Genomic DNA, 16,010 nt, shown 5'->3' with positions numbered 1-16,010 from the left:
TCCTGCTCCCCTAAACTTACAGTCACCGCCTTTGGAAAGTGCCTGCCTATCAGAGGTTGCAAAGCCCAGCAGGGAAATGGAGCTGAGGGGGAGGCCCTGACCCCAACAGTGCAACCTCCCACTCTTGGTGGGACTTCTTCAGGACCCCGATCCACCTATAACAGTTCTTTCCCATGTTCATTTTAAGTGATATTTTGGAATATCCAGAACCAAGGCCCAACAGGCTTTGGCCATTGGCCTCCCAGCTGACTAGAGTATTCATATGGGGGTGGTTAAGTGCACAGATGCTGACATCAGCCAGCACGGGTTCAAACCCCAGCTCTGCCACTTACAAGCTGAGTAATTTTGGGAAAACTACCCAACTTGGTTTCCTCAGCTGTAAACGGGCATGATGAATGTGTCCCTTAGGGCTGTCAGGAGCACAGATTTAGTGAATTCAAGTGAGGTCCCTGGAACAATGCCTGGCTACAGGCAGTGGTGAGTCAGTTGTGGCTGTTCATGCTGTCAGAGTGTCCCCTGGTCCCTGGGCCTATGGGAGGGAGCTGTTTTTTCCGGGGGCACCTGGGGGACAGAGCTGGCATGGGCTCCTCTCCCAGCCTCCAACCTGCTTCTCCCATCCCTTGGTTTGCTACGACCCCTAAGCCCTTCTGAGGGGCAGTGTCTTGGGCTGCCTCCCCACCATCCTCCCTCCCAGAAATCAGCCAGCTCTGGGGTGGACACAGTCTCTCTTTAATGGAAGTCACAGGGTGCTTGACACAGTGGACCAGCTTGGTCAGGGAGGCATAGCCCGGGCAGCAGGTCAGGACGCTGTCCTCCTCTGCAATGGTCCAGGGGGAGGACAGGTGTGCTGGCTAGAGGGCTCAGAAGATATCAGGGACAATATAGTCGGTATGAACTCCATCAATCAGTCCAGCTCCATTGTTATGGATGAACCAGCAGGGCACCTCGGCCCCATGCCGGGGGTCCTTGCTGTAGTCTTTTTGCAAGCCCCTGGGGAAAGACAAGTTAACTGGAGTCACTCTTTGGAACCTGCAGGGTGGCACCTCCCCAGGAAGCTCCCCCCACCCATGTGACACCTGGAGGAAGGCCCAGACAACCGAAAGCAAATGCAAAGCAGCTCAGGGCAGACATGCTGGGGAGCACCCACCCACCTGGTGACTGTCAGCTGGCGGTTCTTCACCACCATTGTGGCATCTGGTTTGGTGGGGTCAGAGCCCGGGTGGAGGTCAAACACCTCAAAACTAAAGGGGTGGAAGAATTGCCCTAGAAAGGCACATGGGAGGCAGCAGTTACCGTCTTGGAGCTTGCACGCAGTAGGTGCTCACTGGAGGCTTACAGGGCTGCTTGAATACTTTTTTTAAGGGCTTAATTCTCGTAAGTCCTGGCATCAAAAGCCACCTTTAGTTCACTTGCTGTAGAGAAGCAGATATATTTCTAGGTGGTTCTACCTCCCGTCTTTTAAAACCAATTCAAAGGGATCTGGCTGGGGAGAGAGGTTCGAGGGACAGGTGCCCATGGGGAGCAGTGTCCATAGGAAGGCCACACAGGAGCACTGTGGCTGAGGACCCACCCCACTCATAAGGCCCCTGGGAACCCTCTGGACCTTTCTGTTTGCTAATAGGACCACTCCTTGCACCTGCTCCCAGGCTCACTTAAGCTTTTGTTTCACTGTGTGTTTGATCACAGCCTTTTTGAGGGACAAAACCCTCACCAAGACAACCCATCTTTGGAATTCTGAGCCTTGGAGGCCACACTGGGGGTAGGCCTGTCTTGGTGCCCAGCTGCAAAACTGCCCCACAGCCCCAGGACCCACGAATCCACTGGCTTCAACACCCTGTCCCACAACTCTGCTCGCTGGCAGCCGTACCCAGCAGCCCATGTGTCCGGGCAGACATCCGGTGACTGTCCAGCACGTAGAAGCCCAAGAAATCCTGGTGGACTGCACTGTCCTTCCACACGCGGTGCAGGACAACCTGAAAGGTGGCCCCGTTGTCTAGGGACACCACCAGGTTCCTCTTCCTGTTGATGGTCACCACCACCCTGCAGGGCAGGCAGCCATGAGGGCAGGTATAGCTGTACTGCTTCCCTCTCCACTTAGCTGCTCTCGTGCTCCGGGCCCCAGCCATTTATGTTCAGTCCCCTGTCCCCGTGGTCTTTACCCCCAGGTGGTGGGCTGTTACCTGGTCCATGCTCCTGTCCACATGTTGCTGTTGTGTATGGGACCCTTACAGTGAGCCAGGCCCGGTGCTAGACCCTCCTATACAAACTGCATCATTCCATTCTCACTCTGACCTTGTGAAGACCAAGGCTCAGAGAAGTTAAGTAACTTGCCTGAGGTGGCACAGCGGATAAACAGTGGAGCTAGGACTTAAATTTCAGGCTAACATCAGAGTCTGCATTCTGACTCCCACTCGTAACCTATGTCTTCTACACCCAACTCTGTCCACCTCCTCCTTAAGCTCAGCTACCCAGCATCAGGCTCTGGTGCTTGGCAGTTTGTTGAATGATTGAATGAGTGAAGGAAGGAAAAAGCACAAGGAAGACTATGGCAGGTGCCACAGGGGAAGCCCAGAGAACTCTGTTCCGCAGAGCGAGAGAGGGCTTCAGGGAAGAGGTGGCCTTTGTGGTGGTCCTGGGAGGATGAGCTGGCTTTGTTTGGTGGAGGTGGGGGTGGTATTGAGGGCAGGATGTCATACGAGCACAGGCAGCTGGGCCCAGAGCACATGTCCAGGGACCAAGGGAAATGGACATGTCTGCACAGGCCACGTGGCTGTCAGCGCTGACGTGGCTCAGGGCGGGGCCCTGCAGGCTCAGCAGCGAGCCCTCAGCCCGTGCCATGCCAGCCCATGCCTCCCCTGCCAGCCCCGGGGGGGTACCCATCCTGCCGCAGCGCAGCCTGGTCCCTCCAGGAGAACACAGGCCTGCCAGAGCTTGGGTTCAGGGTAATGTTCTGAGGAGTCACTTCCAGCTGAAAGTCCGTTGCGGGGTTTGCGATGCCCAGCCGCCCGAAGTACGTGCCCTCATGCTGCCCAGGGCTCCTGGCCTTGTTGCCGATGAGCTGCCCATTCACTGAGAACCCTGCAGTGGGGCGAGGAGCCGTCGGGGTCAGGGAGAGGCCCGCCGGCCTTTGCTCAGGGGGCTGTGCCTCCTTCCTGGGAGGCGCAACCCGTGTCACTCCGACCCATGTCACTCCATCTTTGAGTGTCTTGCCTCTTATGGGGCCGTCAGGACCCACCTCCCTTTCCGCCCCACCCCTCCTGCCACACTAAGCCTCCCATGCTGAGCCCTCGGTTCTGGGCCCTGACAGAGGGCTTGCCTCCCCTAGGACCGGACCTGGGGCTGTCCCTTCTCTGTGGCCTGAGTCCCATACACAGGGGCAGGCTCACAGTAGTGTCTCCCCTGACCTGACCGGCCAAGCAGCCCCTCGACACCCTCACTGTCCCAGCACAGCCCATCTCACGCTCTGACGTGATCCCCTCAGAACTGTTCGTCTTCTCCCTCCCCCAGGCTGTGTGGCAGCAAGCCTGTATTGGTTGCCACTGCATTCCCAGCCCCAGCAGGTGCTCAACACGCATTTGCAAACAGAGGGAGGGAGAAAAGAGGGGGAAGCAGCCGTGGGGTGGAGACAGAGCCATTCTGGGCCACCAGGGCATTGCTGGGAGAGAGGCACTTTGAGGCCCTGTTCAGTCATGTGTGGGGGAAGGTGGAGCAGCACTGCTCCCTAATTTGCAGGGCCTAGTAGGAAGTAAAAATGCAGGGCCTCTTCCTAACGAATTGTTAAGGATTTCAAGATGGCAATAGAAGAGTGTGAAACCTAGTTCAAGGCCCTTCCAAGTATAGCCCTTATATGCCTGCATAGGTCACACGCTGGTGAAGCCGGCTCTGTGTAGGGTCCAGCCAGGAAGATGGGGTAAGAAGGTGGCAGGTGGAGCCCAGTCAGGTGGACGGTGCACAGGTGGTGGGCAGTGGAGGCCTTGGCCACAGCCCTGTCCGTGGCTGGATGTCAAAGGCAGAAGAGCCAGGGCCCTGCTCTGTCTGGCAGAAGCATGACGGCCACCGTACCTGTGTCAGGGTCCTGTACCAGGCTCAGGATTACACCAGGCTCCTCGTTGATGTTGAAGCACAGGGTGTCCTCTTTCTGCGGCACATGGATGATGAAGTGGGGGTCATTGTCCACTGGGGGCACAGCATGGAGTCCGTCAGATTGGGCATTGGGTAGATGGGGCTGGCCAGGGGCAAGCGTTCAACCAGGCAGGTGCCAAGCACGGGCATCCCTCAGACCCTCCTAAGGACTCACCACCAGTCACTTGGGTGGGCAGCTGCTTGAAATCTGAGCTGGGGCGAGTAGGAGAAGGCTGCGAGGCTGACAGCACGAATGCTGATGGGTGAGAGTGAATGGCATTTAGAAGGGAAGGCCGGGCCATGCCTGGAGCTACTGGTCCCCTTTCTGATGCCCCCCACCTCCCAGGCAGGCTGGCCTGAGGCCACAGGAGCAGAGTGGCCTCTGAGTATCACATGCCCTTGACTAGCTCTCAAGATGTGAGGACAAAAGTTTGGCCCAGTGCAGCTGGCTGGCCATCTGTCTCCTCCCATGGGGCCCTGGGTAGGGAGGCCAGGCTGTCCAGGGGGGCTGTCCTAAGGACTGCCAGTGAGAGGCAGTGTAGACAGCTGGACTGGAGGGAGGAAGCCTGGGGGCTTTGGTCAGGACGGAATGCGTTGCTGGAGGCCAGCAGCATGTGAAGTAGAAAGGGGTAGCGATATGAGTTGCCAGGATGACTGCCACTCACTCCGTCTGTGTCCCAGCATCTCTGTAGAAGAAAGGACATAGAGGACAGTGTCACCCATGGTGCCCCACACAAAAGGCATGCAGCTCAGTCCACACCAGGCCTGGGCCCAGCCCTCCTCCTGGGGGGTCTCAGGCCTCCCCTGGGGTCCCTCCTCCTCACAGACACAGACCCCCACATGGAGGGCCCAGGGAGGGTGCTAGGGTTCAGGCTGAGCAAAGGCTCACGAAGCACCAGGGGGTTCCCTGGTGAGTGGAGAAGGGTGTCTGGGGGAGGTGGCCTTCAAAGAAGGACTGGAGTCCAGGAAGGTGCCGAGGCGGGAGCTGCGTGCCTGGGGCCTGGAGGCCCTGCACCTGCCGGGCCACTGGAAGCCCCGCCCCAAACCAATGCCATTTAGAACTCACCCAAGGGCAGAGAATCTGGAAGGGAAGGAAAGGGAAAAGAATTAAAGCCCAGGAGGGTTTTGGCCCTTGGTCTCCCCCTCTGTAGACCCCCACTGCCCGTACCTTCTGGGGGCTTGTCAATGACGGGCTTCAGGCCATCCTGGTCCGCCATGCCCCTGATGGTCATGGAGGTCAGCGGGGTCACAAACTGATAGGCCAGCGACATCTTCAGGGCCTGGGATGACAGTTTGGCCCTCTCCTCCCCCTCCACCTTCATCCTGTGAGTGAGACGGATGCCGGCTCCAAGCCTCACGCCCGGCGATGATGGGTTTGCACTCTCTCAGTCTTTCTCCCATTCATTCAACAACTGTGCATTAAGCACCTGCCCCATTCAGTGGCTGTGACCTCAGGGACCTGAAAGTTTAATGGCCTCCACAGAGAAAACCTGAAGATTCGGCAGGGCTGAGAGGTACGCCTCAGAGATCCACAGAGAATTTCATGGCTCTGAGATCGGGGTCAAGTGCTCTAAACTTGCTGAGTCTCAGTTTGCTGGTCTATCAAATGGGGATGAAGAGGGAATTCTCCCGCACACTGTGAGGGTTAGATGTGCATGGACACAGCAGCCCCACAGCAGCAGTAGCTCCCCCAGGGCAGCCCAGTGGGGGTGAACAGCAGGCTGCCCTGTGTCCCTGCCAGGCCTGCACACACTGTTGACCGACTGGTTGATATTAACTCAGTGAGCAAAGCAGCAGAAGAAAGTAAATCTGACCTACTCACAACCTTGGAGGCCCAGAACCACCCCTTCTCTGTTCCCAGCCGGGGGATGGGGCGACTCTGGGGTGGACAGCAGTCCCCTGGGCTCTGTGGGGCCCTACCGCTTGGCCAGTAGCTCCTGGATGGTGAGGTAGGCCCAGAGGCGCTCAACATGGTTCTCCAGCATGTGGCCACGCTCTTGGAGCAGCTTCTTCATCTCTTCCTCATCCACCAGGCAGGTTGCCCTGAATTCTTGTCCCTCCTGGGAGGTGAGTGGGGGAGAGGCCATGTGCAATGATAAGCACAGCCCTCAGCAGGTGCTCAAGGCTCTCAGGGGTCCCCCTATCATCTGGTCTCTGCAAATTCCTTCTGAGCATCACCCCCTTTCCTGAGCCTGTTCTCCTCATCCTCATTCATTCATTCATTCTACAAATGCTTGCCAAGCACCCTCTGTGAGCCAGGCTTGGCCTAGGCCCTGGGGGTCCCATGGGATGGAAGGACCAGACCTTGCCCTCATAGAGTGACTCTCCCTGGGGAAAGCCAGCAAGTACCCAGCATTTCCACCATGACTTGCTCCTCCAAATGCCCAACAGCTTACAGGTGGGCTGCGCCATCCACCTTGCCACAGCGCACAAAGGTGCTTTCTCTCTCCAGTTACAGTAACAGGGGCACCACTTACCAAGGGCGTCCTACGCACCAGGCACTGCATATGGGTGCTAAATGAATTATTCCATTTACTCCAAAAGGAAACTGAGGCCTAGAGAACTGGCCCTACCACTTGCCAAGGACGCTCAGCCAGTCAGGGTGGAGTCAGGGTCTAGCTCAGCTCTCCTCACTCAAAACCTGAGTTCTGAACCTTCAACCACACTGTGGGGCTCAAGTCCATGCCCTGGAGGGTGGGATCCAGGTCTCACATGCCTGCGCCCCCTCCCACCACACATGTGCACACACATATAAGCACTACACCATGTCACAAAGCCTGGCACACAGCCGGTGTTCAGGAAATGGTTGTCAAGTGCAAAGAGAGAGGCTGGAGGCCGGGCGCGGTGGCTCACGCCTGTAATCCTAGCTCTTGGGAGGCCGAGGTGGGCGGATTGCTCAAGGTCAGGAGTTCAAAACCAGCCTGAGCAAGAGCGAGACCCCGTCTCTACTATAAATAGAAAGAAATTAATTGGCCAACTGATATATATATAAAAAATTAGCCGGGCATGGTGGCGCATGCCTGTAGTCCCAGCTACTCGGGAGGCTGAGGCAGAAGGATCACTCAAGCCCAGGAGTTTGAGGTTGCTGTGAGCTAGGCTGACGCCACGGCACTCACTCTAGCCTGGACAACAAAGTGAGACTCTGTCGCAAAAAAAAAAAAAAAAAAAAAAAAAAAAAGAGAGAGGCTGGACTCTTGCTTTCTCACTTCAGGGGCAATGACGTGAGAAAAAACAGGTAACTGCTGCTAATCATGGGCACATTGACCTCATTCCAGCCTGCCCAGCCCCAGGATGCCTCTGTTCAGGCCCGGGGTGTGTGCATTGCTGGGGGTGGGGCACTCCTCTGGGGAAACATAGGCCCCTGGGAGTGGGCAGTGCTGGGGAACAGTGTGGGTTTGGAGCCTCTGGGTACTGCCTTGTCTCTCCACCCTCCAGGGCCCACTGTTTACCCCACGGGCCTGCACATCAGCCTTGAAGCTGCCCAGTTTGTGATCAGCAATGCGCCCAGCCACCACAATCTCCGAGCCTTCGTAGTACTGTTTATGGTGGTGCTGGGTGAGGTCCAAGACAGCATCCTTGGGGTACTGCAATTCCACATCCACCAGCAGGGGTCTGGCCACCTGCCTGTAGAAGCCCTGCAGGGATGGAAGGTGCAGCCTCAGAACTGAGACCCTGTGCACCCCATGGGAAGCCTGCCCTCAAAGTGGGGTGTCAGGAATCCCCATTTTAAAGAAGGAATCTGAAACTCAGAGAGGTTAAGTAACTGGCTTGAGGTCACACAGCTGATTTGAACTCTGTGCCAGAGCTTTATCTGCTCCTCTAGGCTGATGGGCAAGTGGCTGCCATGGCTAGCCTCCCTGTGGCATGCCGTTAGCAGTACGTGGGGGCTGGGGGTGGAGACCTGCAGCTGCTGGGTAGCGTCACGGTCCTCGTAGATTCTCTGGGCCCGTCCGTTGTTCTCCATGGACATGACCTCCAGGAAGTTAAAGTCCACATTGTGGCCGAAGCCCAGGTTGTAGAGCGGGAACCTGCCCCGTATAGCTTCACGGATGTTCTTGAGGATTTGGGAACGGTCCGTCACCCCTGCAGCCATATACCTGGGCAGTGACAGGGTGCCAGCCCACAGCCATATGGCCACAAGGGGGCTCTGGGGAACACTCCCTGGGGTACAAGCCTCCCATCTCAGACCACTTATAGTCCCCATGGTCATCGCCTCCTCCTGGCTTACCTGGGGACTGCAACAGCTGCTGACGGAGCTCCTTGCATACCCTGCCCAGCTATGAGCATCCATCACATGCAGACCTGATTCTGTTCTAAGCCCTCTGGAGGCTCCTTGCTGTAGCTGGCAAGGCCTTGCTGCCCTTCCCACCCTTGTTTTGCCCCATTCTGCTCATGTTTGTAGTTCCTGGGCAGGCCCTGCCAGTGCATACACCTTTTTTTTTTTTTCTCAATCTGCCACCTCCACCAGGAATCCCTTCCTGTCCCCTCTCCTCTCTCCAGACTGAGGTCAGGAGTCACCTCATCCAGGAGGCCTTTCCAGACCCTGCCCTTGTCTGTAGCTGCACATTCCCATGACACCCCGTTCTTTCAGGGCCCTCAGCAGAACATCAGCTCCTGGGCCTGCCTCCCCCAGTGGACCCTGGGCTCCTTGAGGGCAGAGACATGTCTCATTTCCTTCGTATCTTGTCTCAGACCTACGTCCTGTGCTTGGCACACATCAGTGATGAATAAACAGTTCATTAAACTCAATCTAGGAATCCTGCCCTTCCTCCTGGGCCCTGTGCAGCACAGGTCACACATGCGGAAATGTCCCCAATTTCTCAACTTGCAAGAGGTATGCCTTGGAGCTCCCGTAGACTTTGTGGTCTGAATTGTGTTTTTAGACCAGTGCTTGAATTTACCCTGAGCTTTTCTGCCCCCTGATGGCATCTCCAATGGTTGGGGCTCGACTTCAGCTTGAATGCCTCTGGTAACAAGGAGATCATCACTTCCTAAAGCAGCCCTCGAGGTGCTTACCCTCTGTGGGATCGCCATCTGTCAACATGATGAGAATCGAGGCATGGTTGCTGAGTTCTGGGAGGCTTTCATGAGCTTTGTTCAAGATCTCAATTCCCCGGAGCAAACCTCCATTGAGGTTTGTGGCTGCAAAAGAGAAAAAGCAGATCAGTGTATGTTCTCACTCTGAGGGGACAGAAGTGACACCACAGTGGCCTGTGACCCTCCACCCTTACTTACCCTCATCCAGGGAGAAGCGCTGCACGAATTCTCGAGCTGCCTGCAGATTGGCCTCGGATGCTTGCACCAGTGAGCCCCTCCATGACTGCACTCGAGTCCCAAAGAGGACCAGGTCAAAGTAGTCCTCTGGTTGCATGTCCCCCAGGATTTTAAGGAGCGCCTCTCTCGTCTGCAAGCACAGGACAGTCAGTGGAGGGACAGAGTCCCAGAGTGGTCCCAGGATAGCACCTTCCATCAACTCCAGATGCTCATTTCAGAGATGTACAGTGTGGATAAGCAGGACAGAGTGGACAGGACAGCCAGATGGCCCTGAGAGAGGAGTGTCCTGACAGGCCCCGGGGTGGATGAGGAGAATGGGGAAGGCAAAGAGACCCAGCGTGGAGAGAAGAAATGATCAGGAGTTTGGGAGGGGCAGGATTAAGAAAGAGGGCCCTAGGAGGCTGTGCTACTAGAACTCTGCTTGTCTAGCTGTGGTTTCACTGCACCACCAACAGGGCAGTCAGAGCACAGTGGTCAGTGGCCTATGCCCTGCTACAAGATGCCTCTCCATGGACCAGCACTTGTTGTGCACAGGTGTCCTCTTCTAGCACATCCCCATGGGGAAATTCCCTGACCCTGTAGGCACCATAACTATTCCTATCTTTGCCACTGAGGAGAGATGAATGCACTTGCCCAAGGCTGCACGGTGAGGAAGTCCTGCTGATTTCAGAGCCTGTAGCTGCTGTCAAATCACCCAGCATAAAGCCCAAACCAGACTCTGGCAGCAAAACTGGCCCAGAGTGTTTGGTGGGGCTGAAGAAGCTTCCGCTGGGTGAGCTGTTTGAAGCTGCAGCTTACCTGCTTCACTTTCTGGCCTTGCATGGAGCCACTGATGTCAATCACAAAAACAACGTTCTTGTTCATGTTCGTCAGATTTTGGGGGGCAAAGAAGTGGGCGAAGTGGTTATTGGCCACCTGAAACAGAGGAGAATGAGTGAGGTCTCTCTCACAAGCATCCCTTGCCTGTCCTCTGGGTTGGGCCAGATGCTTCAGGCTCACCAGGAGGTCGCAGAGCTCCTCTCTATTGACATCGTAGATCACCTTGAAGTCCCCGTTCAGCAAGGATGTAGAGCAAGTGGGGCAGGACTGCTGCTGGGCCACGGTAGGGCGGAAAATCACATGACCCTAGAACCATCAGGGTGTGAACTATTACTTGTTGGTGCAGCTGCAAACAGGATGTTTGCAAAGACAACATAAGAAGGTGTGTGTGTGTGCATGTTTGCATGGGCACAGAAATGAGTCTGGTGGGCCACTTGCCTAGCTGTTAAGAGTGCACCTGTGGGTGGCAGGAGAGAAGACCCATTGCTTATATGCTTCTGAACCAGTGGGATTTTCTATAATAAGCATCATCACTTTGGGTACATAAATGAGAACAAAATAAGAGCAGTATGATAGCATGAGAGACATCAGTGAGCTCAAATTGTTGGGTGAGAAAGCAAGGCTACAACACTGCTCTGGAAAGTAAAACCCATCTATGTCGACCATGAGCAAAGACCAGAAGGAGATGCTGAGAATGGAAGCTGAGGTCTGGTTTGAGCTGGTGTTGGTGCTCAGGGAAGCCAGGGATGGTTTTTACTCAATACTTTGTATATTTCTGTACTCTCTACCTTTTATTTTCTTTTTTCTTTCTTTCTTCCTTCCTTCCTTCCTTCCTTCCTTCCTTCCTTCCTTCCTTCCTTCCTTCCTTCCTTTCTTTCTTTCTTTCTTTCTTTCTTTCTTTTTTTTTGAGACAGTCTCATTCTGTTGCCTGGGCTAGAGTGCCGTGGCATCAGCTTAGCTCACAGCAACCTCAAACTCCTGGGCTCAAGCAATCCTTCTGCCTCAGCCTCCCAAGTAGCTGGGACTACAGGTATGCGCCACCATGCTCAGATTATATATATATATATATATATATATATATATATATATATTTGTCCAGATAATTTCTTTCTATATTTTTTAGTAGAGACAGGGTCTCACTCTTGCTCAGGCTGGTCTCAACCTCCTGAACTCAAACGATCTACCCGACTCGGCCTCCCAGAGTGCTGGGATTACAGGTGTGAGCCACCATGCCCAGCACTCTACGTTTTCTTTAAAGAACTTTTTGTTTTTATTTTTGTTTGTTATAAAAGTGAGATAGGTTCATCAGAAAAAAAAAGATATAAAGAAAGAAAATAAAAACCTTCAAAAAATTGTTAGGAAGGTAAGGGCCCTTGCCAGGGGTGGTGGCTCACACCTGTAATCCCAACACTTTGGAAGGCTGAGGAAGGAGCATCACTTGAGGCCAGGAGTTCAAGACTAGCCTGGGCAACATAGCAAGACCCCATTTCTACAAACAATTAAAAAGTTAGCTGGGCATGGTGGTGTGCACCTGTAGCTCTAGCTACTTGGGAGGCCAAGGCAGGATTGCTTAAGCCCAGGAGTTAAGGCTGTAGTGAGCTATGATGGCATCACTGTATTCCAGCCTGGGTGACAGAGCAAGACTCTGTCTCTATAAAAAAGCAAAAAAAGAGAAGGCAGACAAAGACCTATCCCCTTTCCCCACAGAAAGCAAGCATGTTTCTTAACACTCTTAGGTGTCATATTTAGTTTAAAAGTAACCCGCCTAAAGGGTAAGAAATACTTCTTTGGAGTCCCTACATAAGCGAAGTGGGAAATAAAATGTTTGTTCCTGGCTTGGGTTGAGGGGAATCAGAAGGCAGGCACTCGCCAAGCCACCCACATTCTTCCAGGAGCCTGGGGTGGAGGCGAGCAGGGGACTTCTGGGATTTCTGCAAATAGGGGGCAAGGGACAGGTTGTTGGGTAGGCCAAAGGCCTTTCCAAACTTAGTTATGTTTCCAAGAAAGCTGGAGCTTAAAGTCCTAGCCACAACAGCACCTGAGGCTTGGTTACATGCTGGACGTTTCCCTGAATACTTTCTCCCATGCGAGAGGCAGGCAAAGAGGAAACTGAGGCTCAAGCGAGCCAGCAACTCACCCTGGACTATGCTGCCATGAGTGGTGGACCTGGAGCTGGCGCCTTCCCCACCTCAGCACGCAGGCTTCTGTCCCCAGGGACACCACCACGTGGCGCCTGCCTCTCTCACCCTGAGGGCAGCCTGCAGCCCCGCCCCGTTCCTGAGCTAAGTCTGGACATTCCATAAGGGATGGGCCAGGCTGAGAAGCCCCTATAGGATCTGCCACTATCGCCTGCAATCCCATGTACCTTTTTCCCTGAGAAGGACTTCTTGATTGTCTGAGCTGCCAGTTCCTTGGGGAGGAAAGAGGCCTGGGCGTCCAGCTTGCTGATTCCCTTGGGCTCAAAGATGTCCACGTCGATCTGTGTCATTGAAGAGAATTCTGTACCAGGGCTCCCATTTGGGCCATCACCTAGTCTCAGCCAAGAGCAACATGTGTCCTGGCTACCTACTGTGTGCAGTGACCAACCAGCCCTCAGCAAAGGGCCTGACATACAGTGGGCACTCTAAAAATATTTACTGAATGGAGGTGCACATACCTGCACCTCTCAATTTGGCCACTACTCAGGTGCCAGCGATGATTCCGGCCCCTCAGGCTGCCCAGGACTTTCCGGATTATATATTACCTGGACATTATCTCTTGTGATCCTTGTGGCAGTTCTGGGACCCCGTAGAAACCCCCCATTTAGCAGATGAGCAAACTGAAGCTCAGAGATGGGGAGGAAGTTGGAGGGTTCAGAGAGCTCCCTGCTCAAGTAGAGGCCATCAGAGCTCACCCTGAGAAGTCGGTCCCCTTCCCTGCATTCTCAGGCCTGGGTGACCCATAGTGGGTGCTGAACCAATGGCGAGAGCCATGGCGAAGGAGAGACAGAGGCAGGAGCCCTGCCCCAGGACTTGCGATCTACCTGGAAATGATGCACCAGCTGCTTGGGCTTGACTTTGATGACAATTTCATACTGCGTAAGGCTTCGCTTCAGCACCTCCTCATAGGTCAGCTGAAATGTGACCTTGCTCTGGGGACTGACGGTCATGTGGATGGTGAATTGCTCCATATTTCTCCCCGAGGCCCTGGACATGCCATCAGAGGCGAAACAGGCAAAGTGTAAGTGACATGTGGATCCCTGTCACTGAAACCATGGCCCTCAGAAACAATTTCTCCTGAGTGCTGCTCCTAGGTTTTCTTGACCTTCACCCTTGTCTCAGCTGTTCAAGGTCAGGGCCCAAGGATGGGGCCTACCTGTCCCCAAGGCAGGTGTTGGAAAAGGGCGACTGCTCGCCAGCCTTGTTCGGTGCACTCGTGCCAGCATCTGGGTTTGGGCAGGTTGCTCACTCTTCTGTCACTCTGGGGCTGTTCCCCATCAATGCCCTCTAGCAGGCCTCACATTCGTCCTGGCTGGGGAGGGCAGCCCTGGAGAGCAGGCCCGCGGGGCCCAGAACTCACCTGACGAGGCCGGCATTCTCTCCTGAGATGGCTGCTTTCCTGTACTGCTTCCATGCAGTTACTTTGTCCTTTATGTCACCAACAAATGCAGTTCCATCTGCTGTGCTGCAGGGAAGGAAGAGCACCCTCAGGGGAGGTGCTGCCCCTGGGCCACACAGGCCCCTCATGCTGGGAGTGCGCCGAGCCTAGACCCTGGCAAGGCCCTGTCGGTGTGAGCCCTGATAGGAGGGCACCTCCTGACTGGCCTCCCGCTGCCCACAGTGAGGCAGCCCAGTCACAGAGAGGAGCAAGGGCCTCAGCTGGCCTCTGCTTTTTGGGTTCTGGTCTGAAAACATGCTGTCAGAGAACCCAGCTTGCTCTCCAAGATGGGAGCCAAGATCAGACCTAAAGGGCTTCTTCCTCCCCTCGGAGCAAGGGCCAGCCCATGGCCCTTTGGAGATGCAGAGACACTTTGCACTGTCTGGCTGCTCTGAGCCATGGGCTTAGGCTGGGACCAGGGAATTGACATCTCCGGGACCGAGTGTGGGAGTCAGGCAGGACACGTACATGGCAAAGTCACTGATGAAGGCTGTCTTGGGGATTTCCACATCGAAGGCCACTTCCCTGGCTTCATCAGCAGTGTTGACCACTTGGCTGGTGATGACATAGTGGGCGAAGCGAGAGGTGACTTTGCAGTTGACTTTCAAAGTCCGGATGAACACGCCATCAACAGTCTACAGTGAGACGCCAGGGAGCCGTGGCTGGGACAGGGCTCTTTGAGCCAGCGCGGGACCTCTCTACCATACTGGGGCTCAGCACCCAGCTCTGGTGCAAGGTGCCCAGATCTGGAAGAACAGTGCAGACCTCCTGGGAAGACCCCGCTCTCTGCCTGAGACTGTGAAGTGGGGCGTGAGGTGACAAGGGTGCAAGCCCCCATTTCCAGGACACGGGAGTTCCCTCTGCCCGTGGCACTGACAGAGTGGTACCCCCAAAGGATGGGCCAGAGCAAGCCTGTGATAAGGGCCCCATCACAGACCCCTTTGCCAAAACTCTCACTCACCGTGTCCACAGCCTGTCGCTTCTGCAAAACAAAACCAGGGCAAGTGTGAGTGGTAATGCTGCAGGGACTGTAGCCTACCTGGTCAGGGGTGGGAGAGGAGCACGGCCTGTGCCCTCTGCCCCTCGGCCTCACCCCCACACCCCCTTGCCGCTGGGATGTCACCTCTCCAGTCAGAGGAGGTTGAGGTGATGGGGTGGCACTGGCCTCTGGAGTGGGGTTCCTGTGTCCCTCCCGGGCCCCATCCAGGTTTAGCTGCCTGTTTCTCTGCCCTCAGGGCTCAGCCACATACCTGACTGCCCTTGGACCTGCCTGAAGCCTGGCCAGGGGCAGGCATGGCCTGCAGGGCGAGGAGGGACACCAGACACACGCACAGCAGCACCCGCGGCCCCATGGCATCGTCCATGGCCTCCAGACTCCCGCTGCCCTGTCGCTTCTCTCAGACCATTAACAGCACTGGGCAAACAGGGATTAAACATTAGACAAGGTGAAGGCAAATATCACAATTTGGGAAATCGAACATCAGCAGTGAAAGCTTTCTGCTTGGGGAGGTGCCCAGCTCTGGGCTGTGCAAACTCCCGATCAGACTGCAGCCTGTGCCACTCAGCACAGAAGTGCACTCAGCCAGCGCAAGCGCATCCCGGGCTGGCACAGGGCAGCACCGGTGGTGTGGTGATGTGTGGCAAGGAGCCACGGTTAAAAATGGATTTCTCAGATACCCTGACTTGATTGTTGCACATTCCATGCATGTAACAAAATACCACACGTACCCCAGAAATATGTAAAATATTATGTATCAGTAAAACTGGATTTCTTAAACTTCATTAGGATTTACTTTCAAAAATTTTTAAGCATCAACAAAATTTTCAGTCATGCTTTGGCCAGGGAGGCAGATACTGTGGATTAAAAAGTGCCCGACGTCTAAGCACACCCACAATGCTGGCGGTGCCGATCTGGCAATAGCTTGTAAGATGTGGTCTGGGCCGGTGGGGGAGGCAACCCAGGCTTTAGGTCAGTAGCTTCATTTCACTGAACCTTCTCAGCCAGATTGGGAAAGAACAGAAGTAAGCTTCATCGTCCTTCCCCCTGGGCAGGGACATCCTTGGGTAAAGGGGAGATAAAGACGATGACATGTTCTCATGATTGAGCGCTGAATATGTGCCACACATTGCTCTAAGCCTTTTATTGTCTACCTTTGTCC

At 54.9% G+C, this 16,010-nt stretch overlaps 1 protein-coding gene across 1 annotated transcript; it reads right to left on the bottom strand.

The window, feature by feature from the left end:
* Window positions 1-708: 708 nt before the first annotated feature.
* ITIH1 (inter-alpha-trypsin inhibitor heavy chain 1) lies at window positions 709-15,402 on the bottom strand. Its single transcript, XM_012771565.3, has 22 exons — window positions 15,102-15,402; window positions 14,813-14,833; window positions 14,320-14,486; window positions 13,774-13,878; window positions 13,238-13,400; window positions 12,581-12,694; window positions 10,396-10,521; window positions 10,195-10,311; window positions 9,358-9,526; window positions 9,139-9,264; window positions 8,024-8,205; window positions 7,572-7,757; window positions 6,043-6,182; window positions 5,291-5,445; window positions 5,189-5,203; window positions 4,788-4,808; window positions 4,298-4,378; window positions 4,063-4,176; window positions 2,877-3,078; window positions 1,868-2,040; window positions 1,152-1,263; window positions 709-990 (listed from the first exon to the last, which is right to left on the bottom strand). The coding sequence occupies exons 1-22, from the start codon at window positions 15,213-15,215 to the stop codon at window positions 861-863; spliced, it is 2,733 nt and encodes a 910-aa protein (XP_012627019.1). The 5' UTR covers window positions 15,216-15,402; the 3' UTR covers window positions 709-860.
* Window positions 15,403-16,010: the final 608 nt, after the last annotated feature.

The sequence above is a fragment of the Microcebus murinus genome, chromosome 1, assembly GCF_040939455.1.
Source record: "Microcebus murinus isolate Inina chromosome 1, M.murinus_Inina_mat1.0, whole genome shotgun sequence".
Taxonomy (NCBI): Eukaryota; Metazoa; Chordata; class Mammalia; order Primates; family Cheirogaleidae; genus Microcebus; species Microcebus murinus.
Note: the sequence above shows the minus strand (reverse complement) of the source record. Positions and strands in the feature narration are given on the sequence as shown.